The following is a 20,269-nucleotide window of genomic DNA, read 5'->3' as shown; positions in this document are numbered from 1 at the left end:
TTTGAATTTTGACTAACTTTATGACTATTGTCGTAATGAAACATCTTTCTTGTTTACCTGTAATTCACAAAATAGGGTCTTTGAACCATTAGTAGGCCATATGGATTCTCTATTATTCATTGCTTTTAAGCCACCTATTATACGTTTTTTGGCATAATAAGCAATTTTTCTACTTTTCATAGTATCCATAGCCTCACTGGTATCTATTAAAAAATCAGTGTCTTCCTTCCTAACAATTATACTGATAATTTTCAGGCACTGGTACATCGGAGATGATGAAATGTGTTGTCCACAGGACCTGTGGATCACTGGACAGATTGATTAACATATCATTAGGCATGATGTCTCAGTCAACCATTCATTTATCAATTACTTGCAGATCACTAAATGAACAAAAGAGCCCATGGAGCTTACATTCTAGTGTAAAATATAATTAAATATGTCATTTGTCATTTTTACAGTGTGTTAGAAGGTCGTTAGTGCTCTAGGGGAAAAAAAAGAAAATGGCAGCAAATGTCTGGAGGGGTGTGTGTGTGTGTGTGTGTGTGTGTGCAATTTTAAATATAGTGCTCGGTTTGGATTCTTTGAGAAGGTTATTTTGATAAAATACTTGGAGTTGGAGGAATTAGTCAGAAAAGAGTGTTCTATTACTCTGTTGTGGACTCCTTATGAACAGCAAGGAATCCAGAGTAATCTGGAATAAACAGACATGAAGAGGCAAAGTTAGAAGGATAGCAGAGGGATTAGGGCATATACTGTCTTTTAGGCTATTTAGAAGACTTTGACTCTCAGAGCATTGTGGAGCTCTTGCAGTGTTTTGAGCAGAGGAGCAAATGATGCAACACAATGTCTTGACTGAGAATGCACCACTGGTTGTGTGTAGACAGGAAGTGGAGAATAAAAATCAAGGGAATCTTCTAGAATGGTATTGCAAAAATCCAGTCCAGAGAATATGGTGAGTTTGATCACAGTAGTGGTAGAGGTGATATGCAGTGGTATAATTCTGTACACATCTTTATAAGATAGATTTTGGAAAGTTCTAAGTGTTATTCACTATGACCCTATTGCTAACAAATAACAAAAATTAACAAATAAAAACTAATAAATACTGGTAAAATTCAAAAGGGTCACATGCAACCCAAGAGCAGGATATTTAGCTCCTTACTAAGAACTATGTCAGATACTAAGAACTCAGGAAACTACTCTGCCTTTTTCTTTGGGGCTTCATGGTGTTTGATTTTGTTTTATTGTGTACTACTGATTATGTACCACCTTTTTTTACAGTTTACTTTTCTCTGACTTTTCTTGCTTTGTTGGACATTGACTACCCTAGCCTTCTGTTTATCCTTGAAATTCTAGTTTCAAGCTCCATTGACTTTATACAAATACCATCTTCTTAAGGGAAAGAATTTTACTGGCTCAGCTCAGGCAATAGATAGGCTGCCTCATGAGTTGAATGATCAAGTGATCACTCTGGTCGTCCTGGAATAGGATGAAATATACTACATTAATATGGTAGCATAGTGAAACTACTCTGTTGGGGGAGGACAGATCTTAGAGAAGTGGAGGGTGATATGCATAAAAATCCAAAATGTACACTGGTTATCAGATAATCTATTTTTCTTTTTTTCGTACCAGGGATTGAACCCAGGGGTACTTAACCATTGAGCCACATACCCAGCCCATTTTTATATTTTATTAGAGACAGGGTCTGTCTCTGAGTTGCTTAGAGCCTTGCTAAGTTGCTGAGGTTGGATTTGAACTCCTGCCTCAGTCTCCAAACTTGCTAGGATTACAGGCATGTACCACTTCACAGATAATCTTTGAAGTAAAATGTATTTAGCTATACAATGTGTAGTCTTCAAAAAAACCATTTGAGCTTAGATATCTTTAGTTATGTGATGAAATAGTAAAATTTTTAATTTGAAGAAGAAAGCAATTAGTCACTCAAATCCTGCACTTGACAACATATTAATATTTTATAGACATTATTTTTATATTTTTGTATGAATAAAAAGAATTAAAATGAAGCTACTACACTACATGGATAAAATTCATTTTAAAGAAAGGAATGATAATATAAATTATACTTACAGAGTATTTACCTAAATTTTGCTTGAACTAAAAAAAAACTGAAGTAAAACTGAAGGGATTGTTACATTTCAGATAATCAGATAATGCATCCCCCTATACCACCCCCTTTCAAAATCCAGATACATAAATTCTTATAAGAATGCCTTGAGCAGAGAGAAAGGGAAATGGAAGAAAAAAAATATCTAGTCTTGCTTCAATGCTGAGATAAGCCTTGATCTTTCACAGGTTCTCAGGGAAATAGCTGAGTCTGAGTCCTGAGTGCATTCAGTGTGGGTTTTAGTGGCAGGTCATAAAATTCACTGATTTGCCTTTAAGGTTTTCTTTGTACTTTGAAGGAGGCAGATATATATCTAGAAAAATTAGATTATATGCCTTAGATTAGAAGAGATCCCCAATCTTTCTTTTTTCAGAAGCATTACAGTAATTATAACATTTATATGGAGTCTTAAATTCTTAGAAAGTTGGTTGATTGCCTAGAAAAATATATCATCTAAGCAGCCAACATTTAGAAGACATGGTGCCCTGCAAAAAAAGGCCCATAGATGTGTATCCCTATGGTGAACTGTGACATCAAACTTACATGTGACATGAAACTACCTGTAGAATCATCAAATAAACCTGCCTTTATGGAAATTTCTAAAAGGACTGGAAATGTCCTTTTGGCTTAGCAACAAAGAAGTCTTCAGTGTTCTTGTCAAGGTAAGCTAAGTTTCAGTGTAATGGGGTGAGGATGGGAGGGGAGAGAAGAGTGTAAGTTAGAGGTGAGGAAAGAAAAACAGTTTCCCTGAGCATTGTTCAAAGATTCGGCACCTATGATGCATCAGAAATTGCATAAGACCCACAGATATAATAGTAAACAATTCTTCCTGTTCTTAATAACCTTGGAATACTAAACTAAAGTGTTAAAATGCAGCTGGGAAAGAATGAGTAAGGAGAGAAATTTGAAAACATGTTGAGAGTATACTATTGTTGACAGAGGTCAGATGAAAGTGGTTGGGATACAAAGCTCAGGAGTAGGGATTCATTTAGGAAGGAGAAACAAGGATATGATCTGAGCCTATGGTTTTCCTCCAGTGGCAGCTCCTGAGCTGTCAGTTATTCCTCCTGGCTTAAGTATGTTATGTGAATCCAGATATGGGGAGGGAAAAGGGAAGATGGGCTTGTTTTGAATGCTTCCTGTTGAAAAAATAGGTACTTGACAACCAGTGAACTATTTCTTCCTGCAAATATCACCCAAAGCAGACATTTTAGTCCAAATCAGTCTTGAAAATATTTATGTAGTTCTTTATTACATTATGGTTTCACGTAAATCAAATGATTGAAAAACATTGGAAATTAGCGGATAATTCACATTTCACATTTTATCTTATCATTGCATTGTAAACCAATGGCAAGTTTAAATCAAATTTGCCTGAAAATAGCATAACTCATTATGTCAATGCCTGAAACCTGCTATAAAAATTATCAAAGAATACTCGAAAATATTTCTCTGTAAAAATTGCATTCAGGAGCATACGTCTTCGGGTAAGAAATTTTAAAAGTTCAGCTCCCATGAGCTTACGATTCACCAAATGAAACGTCCACTCTTGCCCTGGTTTGGATGGCTTCTTATTGGATACAGGATTTAGGAATCACCTAGCCCACAGGATCCGCTCACCAGCTTTCTCCGGCGGAGAAGGCGGGAAATTGACGAGGGGTGGAGCAAGGAGGAGCGGCGAGAATTTGGATGGATATGAAAAAACTGGGTGGGGCTTGTAGGCCCTCCCCCGCCCCTTTCCTTTACATATTTCAGAAAACCTCTAGGGCGCCTCAGGCCTGGGAACGGGCGCGGTTTGTCCTCCACCAGTGCTGGTTAGCCCCCTAGTGACCCCGTACGCACGCGCGAAGGCGGAGACGCCGGCGTGCGCGTGACGTCACGGACGCGCCGGTCTCTAAACTCTTCCTAGTTTTCTTTCTAGCTTGTGAGTGAGTGACTTTTTAAGTGGTTTTGGAGTTTGCTGCGTCTGTGAGAGGTAGGTTGAACCTTGGATCAGCATTCTTTAGAGATTGATTTCGTTTAGATCCACATTGATGTAGTAATTTCGCGGAAACTCTCCTTATGTGTGTTTATGGTGAACCTGCTGTGCGCTGCATCTTGGCTGGTGTTTTGGGAGAAACCAACGTACAAGTCCTTGATCTAACGGAAATGAAGTGGCTTGGGCAAGGTTGGCGGGTACATGTTAAAGTTAAGTATCCATACTAGTCAGTGTTCCAGGTCAACATTTGAGAAGTAGGATTTAACTGCCAGTCCGCAAGTTAACAGTTTATCTTTTCTTTGGATTATATAGGGGATGGAGGGTGGAGCAACAATAGATGCTTTGTTGCAGTTTGCCTACACAATATTACAATTGTCAGGAGTATTGAAAAACAAAAACCAAACTTTCAGCACCTCCTCCCCAATTGCTTTTACAGTTATACATTGGTGAAGTTTGTTAGTGAACTTCTGACACTTCTTAAAGCTAGCTTTTAGAGGTATTTTAAATGCAAACGCTAAATGGAAAAAAGAAATTGTCTCCATTCCTTAGAATGTTCTATATTGGTAATTATAATAAGGTTATAAAGTAATCCATCATTTTGCCACTTTTTCAACCCCAACAGCGATAAGTATCTTATTAAAAAAAATGAAAAGCCAAACAAGTCAAAGAGACTTATTTTTTGAGTATGTTTTGGATAAAACACTGGTCTTTGTGTCTTTAGCAGCAAGCTGTCAACTTCCCTAGTTGAATTTGCTTTGGATGTCATTGTGAAGCAGAATTGATATGCCACTTGAATTAATAAAGGAAGTCAGTGGGGTGCCTGAAGTTCAGCAGCTGAGTAAATTACACAAGGTAGATTTCAGATCTCTACAGCCAGGTTGTGATTATAGCAAGAAATATATTCAGGTAAGACGTTTCTTAACTCACAATGCTTTTTCTTTCTAAAGGGAATGAGAATTTTATGTTCATTTTCTTTATGAGAACTGTCTTAAGAATGGCTTTTATCTTTGTCTTAACAGTTGAGACTGAATAGTTCAACAAGTTCTGCATAATTATCCATAGGAAACTTTTAGAATTTTGTAATATATTGGAGTGGGTTTCTGAGATACATAGATGAATACATATTGTGGGGAACTAAAGGTGATTGTATTTTTGAGGAGTTTGATAGGATTGCTCAATCTCTAATTCTTATTACTAAGTGTGGTAGTCATATGATGTGAACATGAGAGAGTTTTTGGTTTACATATGTTAGCAGGAAAGTTGAACTGGAATTTACAGGATGATAGATTCATTCTCTCTCTCTCTCTCTCTCTCTCTCTCTCTCTCTCTCTCTCTCTCTCTTTTTCTTTTGGGGAAAAGCTGTAATCGTGTGCATGTTAAGGAATTTGGATGTTACCATAAAAGTATGAAAGCTCTCAGCAGGTGTTAAGCAGGAAAAATACATGATTCATTTTGCATTCAAATTATTCTACTTCCTGTGTGAAGAATATATTGTATTTTAAAAAATCAGAGGAAGGATATTTAGTAAGTGTCAGTTACAGTAATCTAGGTGATATTTGATAATAATCTGAGTGTTAGTGGGGATAATGGTAAGGAGATAAATGTGGAAAAAACAGCAATAAAATAATAACAAAAGTTAATATTTATTGAGCTCCTTTTGTCGGTGTGTTATGTATATTAATTCATTTAATCATCACTAAGACCAATGATATAGGCATAGGCACTATTAATCCTCATCTGTGTAGATGAAGATACTATATAATTAGTTTTACTGACTAGAGCAAGCTTCAAAGACTCTTACACCTGCATAAGCCCTTCTACCATGCTGTCAGAGGCATTAGAAATTATTTTACACATTGATATAGATTTTTAATTTGCCAAAATAAGTTGTTTTATCAGATGTTTAAGGCTACAATTTCTTTTCATCTCCTCCATCATATTTTCTCTTATACTAAATGTCATTGGAGCAACTAAGATTTTTTTTTTTCTTTTTTGACTCTAGCTATGGAGAAGTTGTCTTATAAAATATATTTAGTTTGGGTTTCGGGAGATGTATTTATGTGGTGTGTAGTCACTTTCGTGGATAGTCTCTGATATTGCTAGCCGGGAGTGAACCTGTTGTAGGGACAAACGAGGGAAGGCATCAAAGATAGCAGGAAACAGTTTTATTTGGCTTCAGCCAGGTTCAGAGGGCACAGCTTTTGCTATAATCAGTTAATCCCCTGAACCCTGAGTTCAGGGAGTTTCAGAATTTTATACCCAGCATGTAAGGGGAGGGGCTCAGAAGTTCACAATCTGCAGAAGTTCACTTAAAAGCAGCTTTTTCTTTCACTGTTCTGGGCAAGTTAACTCTTCAAGGACAACACCTGAGAAGGGGAGAGCTTCTTTTCCCCTTTCTTGTCTCCCCCTGCCAGCTGTTACCATGGAGCCCATTTGTAACTTATCTTAAAAATGTAGACATCTCTGTGAAACCCCAGCTCAAGGCCAGAGGCCTTGTTTGCACATTTCTTCAAAGTACTATACTGGATATGTTTGTGAGTAAGGGCGTGTCCAGCACCTGGAGTGCTGGTATCTTCTCTGCCAGTGGCCAAGTAAACAGGGTGACATGAAAATAGGAAGTTTATCTACATTGGACTCTTTCTCAGAGACTCTTTTGCTGACAGTCCTAAAATCAGCCATGGTGGATAAAGGGGGTGCCACTTCAAACACAGGGTCTTGCATATGCCAGGCAAGTACTTTACCTCTGAGCTCCATCCACAGCCCTTTTGAAATTTTATTTTGGGACAGTGTCTCACCAAATTACCCAAGCTGGCCTACAACTTTCAATCCTCCTACTTCAGCTTCCCTCTGTGTGCCACCACACCTGAGGATAGACCCCTTACCTTTTTGCAAGGCTGTCCAGTGAGCCAGAGTATTATGGGAAATCACTCTTAACAACTTGCTCGTACTAAGAAAAAAAAAAAAAAAAAAGGAAGAAGAAGAAGGAGGAAGGTAATGGACCTGAAATTGTGTAAGGCTGTGAATATGTTCTGTCCCACTGAACCATGATACTTATGTATAGTTAGTGAAGGAAAAAGTAAATACTTAATCACGTAGATCCTGAGGCTAGTCTGAGGAGAAATGTTATGAATCTTACAATTTACGTATGAATGAAACTTAATAGGAGTTTTCTCAAACTTGATAACAGTTTTCTGTTCTTTAAATAGTCTATACTCTATAGAAACCATATTTTAAAATTAACATGAAAAAATTATCAGAGTATATAACAAAAAACAAAAAGTAAAGATATGTCACACAGTGTTAATTATAAATTAGGTTATTTTCCTGGAATTTTAAAATATTTGTATCACTTTTCTGCTTTATAGCTTATAATTTATTGTTCCTTTTTATTTTAAATGAATTTTGATGTGACAAAATGGATTGAGGAAAGATGGTAGTTAAAGAGGATATCAGATTGAAGAAAGCATTGATAATGTTAGACTAGGGATGTATCTGAATATGTTGTTGATTTGTAATTATATTCTGCAAGATTATCAGATTTTTAAAAACTTTATTAAGACTTCTTTGTGGGCCTGCATATGGTCTCTAGAAAAATCTATTCTTTGTTGTCAAGTGTAGTATTCTATGAATGTCAGTTGTATAAAATTATGTGGTGGGTGTATTTGAGTCTTTCATATTCAAAGTGGCTTAATTTCTGCTTGTTCTGTAAATTACTAGGAGATGGTTGTTAAATTCAATTATGATTATGGATTTGTCTGTTTAGTTATGTGAGTATTCATATATTTTAAAACTTATTAAGTGCATAAATATTTAGCATTATTGTGTCTTCATGATGGTTTGATCCTTTTATCATTATGAGATGTCCCTGTTTGATCTTTGCTAGCTCATTTTCTTTGATCTGTTTTGTCTGATGGTGACAAAGCCTTGCTAGCATTTTTATTTTTATGTTTTATATTTTATTTTTGTAGTACTGGGGATTGAACCCAAGAGAATTTTACTTCTGAGCTACATCTTTAGGGTTGTTTTTTTACTATTATTATTATTTTACTTTGAGACGGTGTTTAGATATGTTGCCCAGGTTGCCCTGAACTAGTGATCCTCATGCCTCAGCTTCCCAAATCACTGGTATTACAGGCATGTACCACCACACCTGGCCAAGCCTTGCCAAAGTTTTTATCTTTACTTTTTGGATGCTATGTCTTTTTTCTTTTGTTTTCAGTTTTAATATTTTAACTAGATTATATTTTTTAATCCAGTATGACAATCTCACCATCTTATTGTGCTTTCCTCCTAGATTGGCGGGGTGTACTTTAGTAGATTCAGCTGGTGAGGAAACCCTTGTATTTTAACAGGGTGTTTTAGTTTGTTAGGGCTGTCATAACAAAATACTACAGACTGGGGTGCTTTGACATTTATCTTTTCATAATTTCTGTAGGAGAGAAGATCAAGATTAAGGTGTCTGCAGGTTTGGTTTCTTCTGATGCTTCTTTCCTTTGCTTATAGGTGTTTATCTTCTTACTGTATCTTTTTTCTTCTATGCATGTGTGAGCTCCTGGTGTCGCTTTGTGTATCCTATTCTCTTACATGGTCATTGATCACATCGGATCAGGGCCCACCCTAATGGCTTCTTTTTAACTTAATTACCTCCTTAAAAATCTCTAAATATAGTTACATTGTGGAGTACTGAGTGCTTCAACAGATAAATTTTAGGGTAACATGATTCAGTCCACAACATGGGGTATTACATTTTTATGTCTGTCTTCATTTTTATTCTGAAAGCAAACAGATTTCTAGAGTAGAGGCAGATTAATATTATCCTTGTACACCCTGTACCTCAGCTTATCTTAGCAATAACATTCAGGGCAATGTAATGAGCACCTGATGTCTTCCTACATATGTAAAGGGGATTTCTTGTACTGTAAGAAAGGATCCCATAGATCCTATGTAGAGTTTATGTAGGACAACTATTCAACTTCACTCTTCCGTGGTAGAGAAATATCATCTCCTTAATGTAAATATATCATTTGGAAGGAATATAAAGGAGTGGCCCCGGGTTTTATCTCCTGTTAAATGATGAACACATAACTTGGATGCAAGTCACTCTGAAGTCTCTTACTGGTCAGTTATCCTTTAACTTCCAAGCTTTTGTTCTTTAACTCAGGTTCCATTTATGTTTGCTCACTTCAGCTGAGGCAGTGTGAGATTTCCTACCACCTTCCTTATGGAGTAACTCCCATTGTAGGTAAAGCTGTCAAGATAATATATAACTAAGGGCTGTTGTATCAACCAAAGGAATTATATTAAATACTTAAATGTTTATAGACTACTTCTGGGTGCACATCACACTGTTTGTGTGGTTTTCTGTCTTTCACACAAAGAAACACAATCTCAAGGGCACATTTTTCATCTCTGGAAACAAAATTACAATTGTTGCGAGCCCTTCCTAAAAGGACATAGATCAGTGTGAGTTGATAGGGTCCCTTATGAGGTCTGCCATTGGTAAGGCCTCTGGCCCCCAGTTCAGTCCCAGTAATTCAATTTAGATGTAGTTTCCAGAGACACTGCTTGAGGGCGGTCATTTAAATCTGTCCTTCCTGACCAGTTCATTTACCCTAAATGTAGAGAACTTTTGGAGCTATTCTCCATTGAAGGTGCAGGAGGTTGGCCATGCCAACCTCATTGTGAGAGCCCTGGGGTGGTGGATGATAATAGGGTCTATAGTTATTTTACTTGCAAATTTCCCAGCAGTTTGTGAAAGTAGCACTAGTTCATTCTCTTTTGGGTTGTGGGAAAGCTCTTTGAGTAGTTCTGACATAGGTCATTAATCTCCCCTTCCTTATACCTCTGGGGTCTTAGTATTCCCTTCCCAAGTCTAGCTAGTCCCAAGTGTTCATATCCCTTCCCTGGTTCCAGGGATCTCTCTCCAGGGTGCCAACTTTATGAAACCAGCTTGTCTCATTCCAGTAACTGAAACTCTTAGTTTCTCTGATCATTCTCTTCTCTCACCCAGACCTTTCCTCTAGTTGGACCACATGTAAGAGGAACAAAGCCATTTGCTTTGATTAATCTCATGTAATCTTCTTGTGATTCCCTTGGTTGCTTTGTGTCTAAGACAGTGTTACTTCTTGCCTGTTTGTATGCCTCAAATATATTGTTGAAAGCCATGCATCTTATATAGGACTATGGAAATTGAAGCAGATAGTTTTATTCCTGAAACTGTATGTGGTGCATTAAACTAATCTAGTCAATAAGAGGGCTAAGTTTGTGATTTGTTGTTAGTATGGTTATTTCAGTGTGCTGTGGGCTGCAGATTAACTTTGTATGTAGGAAGAAGGCGGAATGGCCAGAGGGTTTTGCTCACTGTCTTCTTCATCTTTAGTTTTAGGTTTTTGCCTTGCTCTATTCTACAGATAAGGTCTCTCCATGCTGTAGTACTTCTCTCCTAGTTGTAGACAATGTTACCTTTTACTAGATATGTATTGGTCTTTGATGGGTGGATGCTTTCTGTTCTGATTAAGCCTATCTTGGCAGGCAGTGAAGAGTTCCTGGGTCTTGTGAGTGGGTCCTTCTCCATGATCTTGCCATGCCCCTAGATGCAGGTCTGGACCTTGTATGGGTATTACTGTTCCTGACCATCCGTTGCAGGAGTAGAAGTTTCTTTTTTCTTTTTTTTTTTTTTCCCCCCTCAGTAACTCCCTTCTACCTACAGTGAGTTTTCACCAAAGTTATTCCAGGTTTATTGCCCTTTTCCCAGCATTATCATGCTTTTCTTCTGAAAAAAAGGTTGATGAGAAAGATCCAAGCAGGGGTCCTCCAGTTCTTGTAGTAACTCCTATCACCCTTGCCCCACCTTTTGGTGTGAATCTTGTCAGTTCTGTGGAAAGAAACTTATAAGTGGATGTGAATTCCCTTGTGTTTGCAGCTCCCAGGGGCTCTGTTTGTGCTCACTAGCCTTTCTTGGTTTTTAACAGTTCATTAAAAAGGTCAGATGATTTTTTCTAACAGATAATCTGGCAGCATCTGCCCTGTAAGCAAGTGTTATAACACTTCCCAGATGAGAAAGTGTTGTCTGTCATCTCTCACTGAAAGAGCACTTTCTGTTTAGATTTCCTTAGTTGTTTGACATGTGACCTCAGCTCTTTAATGGGTCAAGAAAAAGTTTTGAAATTTGCAAATTGTTTATTTTTTGTTGTCAGTCTCTAGCTTTCTACCTCCAAAGCAGAACTATTTATCTTTACTTTTGAATCATTATGTATTCTTTTTTTTTAAAATTTTTAGATGTTGATGGACCTTTATTTTATTCATTTATTTATATGTGGTGCTGAGGATCAAACCCAGTGCTCACAAATGCTAGGCAAGTGCTCTACCACTGAGCCACAACTCCAGCCCCTTATTATGTATTCTTCATAGCCATGTTCTTATTTATTTAGGAATACTGTTTTCCAAATAAAATTGACTTATAACTAATATTGATTTCTGTCTCATCAATAAACGTGATTTCTTTTTATTGTTGACTGTATAAATGTCTGGAATATTATTAGGTTGGGAGGTGTGTGTTTTAGGATCTTTTTAAAAACTGTATTCAATAAGTAAAATAGATACCTTTATGGAAGTTTTCTAAGAGCCTCATAATATATTCAAAGTATCCTTAAGTTTTAAAGCCATAAGAAAGTAAGAAACCATTCAGATTTAAACACTTCATTTTATCTGAGACTCTGATTAATAACTTTGTAAATCAGACAGACTGGTTAGTTACAGAGTAGAACAAAGGCTAACCTGTATCTGTGTCTTAGTATATTGATTTATCCCCACTATTTTTTTTAAAGAGAGAGAGAATTTTAATATTTATTTTTTTAGTTATCGGTGGACACAACATCTTTGTTTGTATGTGGTGCTGAGGATCGAACCCGGGCCGCACGCATGCCAGGCGAGAGTGCTACCGCTTGAGTCACATCCCCAGCCCTCCACTATTTTTTTATGAGATAATTTTGCACTATCAAGTTTTCTTGTTTAGATTTTCATTCCTTTCTAGAGCAAACCTTATTTTTCAAATTTTATTTATTTTTTATTTTTGTTAGAGAACAATATGGGTTAAAACCAAGTTGGGTAAAGTTGATATATTTCTTTACCTGTATCTTAACTAATAGGATTGTTTAAAAAATTAAATTATTAAGTAAGTATTTTTACACCCTCAAATTTTTCCTTAGAAAAATTTATTCAGCAGTATTCAATGTCTTAGAAAAATTTTTTGAACACAATATATTGACTTCTTGAAAGGATCAACCTCAATAAAAATTACAGAGATTCTCTAAAGATTAATTAAGCTTATTTGGGAATAGAATAGCATTACAGGAAAATTTGTATCCATAGTCAACTATGAACATGTTCTAGGAACTTCAGGCACAAGGAGAAGTTTTTAATCAAAACGTGAGGAAAATTATATATTTTGAGACAATAATCTTCAGCCACAGAGATTAATAACAGGGTCTACACCAGTTTGTACAGACAGATGCTGGGCAGATATCCTCAAAGAAGTATTTTTGTAAAAGTTTGCAGTAGCATTTGCACAAAGTTTTTGTTGTGGCAGAGTTGTGACTTCACAACTGTCAGAAGTCATAATTAGGAACTCTTGTCAGAAACCTCCAGTGGCTTTATTTGTTTATTTAACTAGTTAGGGTTGATATAAAGCAATTCTATTTTGGTTTTGAGAGCATTCACAAAAGATAAAATTCTAATGCTTTTAAAAAAATTCTAATTTTTACTAATATCTTGGTATTACATAAAATTCTCTCTTTGTTAACTAATTTTTTTTTCTCCCATTTCAGGGAAAACTTTCACTTATCTCTTCTTTAACTTACGGTGGAAATGGAAGAGCTATTTTGAAGATTGGACTTCAAGGTATATAGTAAGCAAGCTGAGTAAATTTATGTTTAGCTTTTTTCCTGTAATCTTTAAATATGTACCTTTGTGTACTACATGCATACATAACCCAAATGATTTTAGCAGGTGATACAGTCGCATTAATACAGAAATCTGTGCAATGAAGTTAGATTTTCCTTTACTAAACTTTTTCAACATCTCTTCTTCTTCTCATTCCTTTTCTTAAAATCTAATAACCTTTACTCTCATATCTAGACTATTGCAATGATTGATCTCCCTGTTTCTAGTTTTATTAATAATGACCTAAACATTGTAGTAACTAAACTTTCTTAAAAATTTGCCCTCGACATGTTACTTCTTATATAGGTGCCCTTATGTAGGCAGAAATCCTTCTGGTTAGTAACTCAAAGAATCTTAGTAAGCTAGGAAGAGTACCTTGTAGCACTTGAAAACTATAAAGTAGAACACATTTAAATTCTGTAATTTGGTTGGAAGAATGATCTGGAGCAGTGAATGGGAAACAGACTGAGAACTTCAACATTCTACAACTCTTAAAAACCATCGAAGTATCAGACATTGATAAAAGTTCTGTGGATACTGCAGTGACTGAAACTCAACCCGTGTCTTCATAGAATTTACAGAATAGGAGAGTGAATGAAATGCAGTAAATAATTATAAAAAGTAATATCAGATACAAATGTGATCTTGAGAAAGAGCAAATTAAGTTGGTAGATCATAAAAATATTCTAAATTTTCTCAGGAAGTCTGTAATGTCTGCATTTTTCAAGTAACAGATATTGACAGAAAATTGATTTATCAGGAAATGGTATTATTTTTGTTTTTATTTTTTGATATTTCCAGTGGCTAGAGCTTTGCATGCAGCAGAAACTTGGTAAAATCCTTCTACATGAACTTTAAATATTGAACAAAGCCATAGATGAAGTAAATAGAAAAATTTTGGACTTCATGTATGAGATCAAGTAGAGAGGTTATCCATTCATTGACCAAAAAAAGATGTTCAGATGAGTATAATATAACATGATAGAAGCATTCATAATTTGAATCTATCAAAGTACCTTTATTCAGGTCACTGGATTCTTTTTTAGCACGTATACATAGCAGATATGTATAGAAAAATGAACAAATCATGCATAATGATGTTTTTATGAGGAGAATATACATTTGTAATTAGCATCTAAATCCATAAAAGACCATCCTTAATACTGTCTTCCAGAGTCACTATCTTCCCAAGGAGAATTAATGTCATTATGCTATATATTAATTTGCTTGTTTTTGAAATTTATATAAGTTGAATTTTATGGCAGTATCTCTATTATGTGTGGCTTTTTAATCTGAACATTTTGTTACGAGATTTGACCAATATTGATATTGTAGTTCATTGCTTTTTTATTGTTCTCTAGTATGCTGTTTTGTGAGTGTATTAAGAGTTTATCTGTTCTGTTGATAGGCAGTTGGTTAGTTTTGTGGTTTTTGGCTATACTGTATATACATGTTCACGTTTTGGTAAATACAAAGTATTTCTCTTGATCATATTTACATAGTAGTGGACTTAGGTCTTTAGTAGGTATTGCCAGATTGTTTCCAAAGGATTTGTTCCGTTTTACGTTTCTACCAGTAGGATTTCAGTTTCTACCAGTAGGATATCAGACTTTGAGATTACACATTGTCATCAATATTTTGTCTATTTTATTTTATTAATTTATGTTTTTTCAGTAGGTATAATCTAATTAAATACCATTTCATGGTGAAAACACTTGGACAACTAGGAATATAAAGAAATTCTCTTAATCTGATATAAAATATCTTCAGAAATCTTATAGCAAATGCTATTCTTCATAGGGAAATATTTGAACCTTTCCCCTGAGATCAGGAATGTAATAGGGGTGCTCATTTTTACCACTTTTTACAAAAGGTCCTTGTCATATAAAAAGACAAAAGAATTAAAACGCATACAGATCAGAAAAGAATTAATAGAATGTCATTACTGACAGATGGCATTGCTAAATATGTAAAATTTCTAAAGTTATCAGTGGAAAAATATAATATTTAATTATAAAATTTAATGAGGCTGCTGAATAAAATATCAGTAAACAAAAATCAGTTTTATCTTTATTTATTAGCAACAATTAATTGGGTTTGATTGCTGTTGCACTGAATCTATAGATCCTTTGGAAATTTCACATGTTAATGATACCCATGTGTTAGCATTAACTTTGTAAGGACTCACTATTTAGTTGTTTAATTTTTCTTAATAGTGTGTTATAAATTTTCAGTGGACAGATATTGCACATATTTAATACATTCCTGAATTTTTCATGCTTTTATTTTTAATGAATTGTCCTTTATCATACTTAAGGAATTCTTTTCAGTTCATTCTTTGTTGAGAGTTTTATCATGATTGGATGTTGGATTTTGCTAAATGCATTGTCTGCCTCTGTTAATGATCATAGTTTCTTCTATTTTTAGTTTGTTAATATGTATTTTACTTTTATTGATTTTGCCACATTAAATCAGTCTTGTATTCTTGGTTTAAATCCTTTTTAGTTTTGATGTATTATCTTTTTTATATTATTACTTGGTTTGATTTGCAAATATGTTAAATATTTTTGCATCTATATTTGTGAAAGATTTTGATCTAAAACATTCTTTTCTTATAATAATTTTGACTGGTTTTAGTGTCACAGTAACACTGTTCTCATGACATAGTGTTTCCCTTCTCTTTGTTGGAAGAGTTTGGAGAATTGTTAATTCTTCCTTAATGTTTATACATTTCACTAGTAAAGCCAGCCAACTGCCTTATTTTAATGGGAAATCTTTTAATACTTAATTTAGTGTCTTAATTTATATAGGGCTGTTCAATTGTCCCTTTGTCTTGAGGAATCTTTGGTAGTTTGTGTTTGTAAAGGAAATTATTCTGTTCATCTCAGTTGGCATGAAGTTGTTCATTTCTTGAATACTCCTTTAATGTTGATAGATTTGTAGTGATATCTCATTACTAATTTTTGGTTTGGTAATTTGAGATTACTCTCTGTGTTCTTTTCCTGTTTATTTTTTGGCTAGAGGTCTGTTTAATTGACCTTTACAAATAATTGCCTTTGTTTTATTGGTTTTATGTATTTTCCAGTTCTTTGTAGCACTTTCTTCTATGTTTATTGACTTATTAACCCCATTCAGTATATTATCAATTTTCAGTATTTTTCAACTCTAAAAGGTTCACTTGAGTCTTTTTTCATATCTTCCATTTTTCCTTATGTTCATGATTTTCAGTACTTTTGTGAACATATGCTTTTAATTTCCTTAAACTCCTCTCTCCTAGTGCTGTTATTTCTATTGTTCATGGATCTTTTCTATTTTTTTTTTTTTCATTGCTGGTAATAATGCAAAACCTCAAGCGTGCTAGGTACTATGCCACTGAGCTACTTAATTCCCAGGCCATTTTATTTATTTCCCTTTTTCCTGTTTTATGTCCTTGTTTTTCCTGTTTACATGACTGGCAGTTTGTTGCTGAATGCTGGATATTTAGAATTTTATATAATCAAATGTTAGATTTGTTACCCTTTGAATATTGTTAGTGTTTGGGATATATTTTGTTGGATTCAACTTGATTAGCTTCATTAAATTAGGTCCAAAGTAGCCTTTATTCTGGGACATATTGGCCTTGTCATTAAGGAAATATCCTTCTGAGGAGTCCATTCTGTACTCTAAAAAATGAGAAACTCTTTCTATTCTAGCCTATTGGTTGTTCTAGGTCTTTGTGAATCTCAAGATTGTTCTTCATTCTCTATTCAGTTGGCTCGTCTCTTTCCCAGAGGACTGAGTGCTCATACGGTTGGAGATGAGTATATGGCCAAAGACCTGAGGACACCTAATGATATTCAAATTCAAAGCATTCATTTTATGGCTCCCTTCCTTTCTGCACTCTGTCCTGAAAATTCTAACAACTGTGATGTCCTCAGACTTTTAACTCAATGAAATTGCTTGACTTTAGATTCCATCTCCATATTCTGTTGCCCACAATCTCTCCCGCAAGTGAACTAGGTTACTGCTTTTCTTTCCTAAAAAACAAAAAACAAACAAAAAAACCCCACAACTCACTTTCTTTTGTCTAATGTCCAAGAAGAGTTATTTCACATATTTTGTTTCTTGATCTTCTGTTTTAAGGCTGGAGGATAAATCCAGTCTTTGTTGCTTCTTCATGGCCAAAAAGAAAAATTCTATAGGTCATTTAAGACATTCAAGAAATGTGTTAGGTTTTGATTAGTAGCCATAGTTTTTGTGTTTGAGGAACAGTAATATTTGAATTTGGATATATACTTGTTTTGAGGGAGGTAAGCAAAAGGAGCAACAGGTAGTTCTGTGGTAGTTGTTTCATTCCAGGGACCATTAGACCTGATAGAGTGGCAGATGTAAGAGTTCCAAGTCAAAAAACAGAGACTTCAGATTTTGGAAAGATGTTTTATGTATGACAAGAAAATCTACTAAGGGAGTGTCTTGAACTAGTTAAATGTTTGCCAATTAATATAAATTAGCTTCTCTCAGATGATATAATTGAATCTTAGCATCTGGCTCTGTTGTAGTGGTTTATAGGAAGTGGGTAACCTTTGGAGAATGAGAATGTCTGACATTCTGTCCCCCAATATAGAAGATGTCAGTGAGATTCTTTATAGAATTTGTCTAACTCTTCCACAGTTATAATGATTTGGCCAAGATGTGCCATTATTTAGAAGAACTGATTATCACCTCAGCAGTTAGATTTGTTTCACCTACTTCCTTTATTCACAAATATTTGTTGAGCATTTTTTAATGAGTTTATCACTATGTTAAATGCATCCCTGCTCTTCAACACTTTTTTAATTATTAAAGATTTGATAAAATGACATTGCCTTATTGGTTCTAAGTATTGAGTATAATTGATCTCGACATCAGTTTGAAAAATATTCATTCCTAGGTATGTTAGATCCTTGGCTTGTGTGTTTGGATTGTGTTAGAGATAAAAGAAGTAATATGATAAGGTCTTTTAGGTATTTAACATCCTTGATATTTTCACTTTAAAAATAAATATGGTCGTATTTTTAGGGAGCATGTAAAGAACTGATTGTTAGTCAACCTTGTCAGTAAAATTTCTTTGTAGTCTCATTATTTAATTAGGTTTTACCTAAACTACTGTGGTCTTCTCTCCCAGCACATATATATGCAAGTGTGAAAGATCAGAATCTGTGTTGCAAAGTACCCTGGAATTTTGATAGAGAAAATAGCAGTATAGGAGACTCTGCATTAATAACTGTAGATTACTTAAAGTTGACCATCAATAAAAATGAAGTATTTTGAAAGATATTTTAGGCACTTCTAAATTAAATAATTAGTAGTTTTTCAATTTCTTTTGATTACAAACATAAAAAATAGTAGAAGGTTGCTATTATGTATTGTTAATGTGATATTTATAGAATATTATACCAGATATATTCTAGTTGAAACTTGTTATAATTTTGGTTTTCATGTGTAGTATACGTTACTTTTGTAATTCTTAAAGTATTACAGCAAGCTAAAATTGAGTCTTAAGCAATTTAATTATTTTCTTCATAATTAAGTTTTCAAGGAACTAGTTTTAAAGATATAGTTGTCATCAGTTTTATTTTATTTATAAAACTGCTATATCTAATAAGTGTTTTTCTATGTGTATGTGTTGTGTTTTTCTCAATAGAAAAAGAAAATTCAGAGGTCAACACCATCAATGTATTAATTTTTGGAAAATTAGCAAAGGACTGTGCAAAAGTTTTCTATGAAGGGGTAAAATATTTTTATATTTACTGTTTTAGAAATAGAGTTATTAATGATGTTATTCATCTTACAGACTTTTTGAAATTTGTTATTTATTTTCAGGCATGTAATAAAGAATAAGACCTATAAAAGTGACATCTTTGAAATGTTACAGTACTAAGAGATGATTAAAACTAATCATTGGCATAAAGAGAAATTATTTCTTAGTTCATTTTAATTTTTAGTATTGAATAGCATGTCTAACTTTATATACATTGCTCCTTTAATTAAAATAAGTATTATTAAAGATTAATGTGAGCTTTAGCTCTGTGTTTATAGTATTTTCTTACAGTTATTTAAAAACTACATGCTTTCAAAATCCTGATCAAAATAGTAGCCAACCTAATTCAACAACATATGAAAAGGATTAGACCCTGTGAACTAGTAGGATTTATCCCAGGAAGGCAAAGCTCATTTAGTATAAGAAGAAAATAAGTCACTGCCTTTCACCAGATTTATTAGTAGAAAAAAGGGGGAAAAAACAAATACATGATAATATCTGTTAATATGGGGAAAAGGTTACTAGATAATGTAAGAAATCTAACACATTTTATCATAAAAATATACAAAATCAGAGAATAAGATGGATCTTCCTCAACATAATAGAGGGCATTTATGGAAAAACCCACTCCTAATATAATAATGAGAGACTGAAAGCCTTCTCTCTGATTAGGAACAAGAGAAGTATGCCCGATACTCAGCATTGTACTAGATGTTCTAACTAGATCAGTTAGTTAAGAGGAAGAAATATAAACCTTTCATAATGGAAACGGAAAAATAAAACAATCATTATTTACAAATGACTGATCAGATATATAGAAAATTCCAAATACTTCAAAAGAAAGCTATTAGAACTAATAAATTAATTTACTAGTTTTGAGGGATATGATCAACCCCTGCCCACAAAAGTTAAGTGTTTATATATACTTGCAATGAATTGTCTGAAAATGAAATGATGAAAGCAATTCTATTTATACTAGCACATAAAAGAATAAAATACCTAGTAATAAATTTAACCAAAAAAAAAAGAGTAGTACACAGAAAATTAAAAAGTTATTGCTAACAGAAGTTTTAAAAGACCTAATGAAAGAAAATAACCTTCCTTGTTCTTGGGTCAGAAGAGTTAATATGTTAAGTTGCCTATACTACCCAAATTGATCTGTAGATTTAAGAACATCTGTATGTATCATAGTTCCAATTTTTTTTTTTTTTAGAAATAAAAAAAAAAAAAACCAGTCCCCAAGTTTTAGAGAATTTTAAGGCACTTCAGTGACCATGTAACCAAAACAATCTTGAAAAAGAAGAATGAAATGTTAGAACTCATGCTTCCTGATTTCAAAACATTATACTAATTAAAACACACTGATACTGGCATAAAGACAAGTGCACTAAAAGTTAGTCAAGAAACAGTGGGGCATGTTTGAGGCCCTGGGTTCAATCCC

At 34.2% G+C, this 20,269-nt stretch overlaps 1 protein-coding gene across 6 annotated transcripts in view; it reads left to right on the top strand.

Annotated features, from left to right (window-relative positions):
- The first annotated feature begins 3,954 nt into the window (after positions 1 to 3,954).
- Positions 3,955 to 20,269, top strand: part of Pot1 (protection of telomeres 1) — a 107,555-nt gene continuing 91,240 nt past the window's right edge. For 2 of the 6 annotated variants that reach the window (XM_048786059.1, XM_048786061.1), the window contains exons 1-4: positions 3,980 to 4,106; positions 4,831 to 5,015; positions 12,935 to 13,007; positions 18,712 to 18,797. In XM_048786059.1, the coding sequence (XP_048642016.1) occupies positions 4,893 to 5,015; positions 12,935 to 13,007; positions 18,712 to 18,797 (282 nt within the window). In that variant the 5' untranslated portion in view covers positions 3,980 to 4,106; positions 4,831 to 4,892. Of the gene's footprint in view, positions 4,107 to 4,830; positions 5,016 to 12,934; positions 13,015 to 18,711; positions 18,798 to 20,269 lie in introns of those variants that run through there. The other 4 variants (XM_048786060.1, XM_015488292.2, XM_048786063.1 and 1 more) reach the window with 4 other exon arrangements.

This window comes from Marmota marmota, unplaced genomic scaffold, assembly GCF_001458135.2.
Source record: "Marmota marmota marmota unplaced genomic scaffold, marMar, whole genome shotgun sequence".
NCBI classification, from domain to species: domain Eukaryota; kingdom Metazoa; phylum Chordata; class Mammalia; order Rodentia; family Sciuridae; genus Marmota; species Marmota marmota.
Note: the sequence above shows the minus strand (reverse complement) of the source record. Positions and strands in the feature narration are given on the sequence as shown.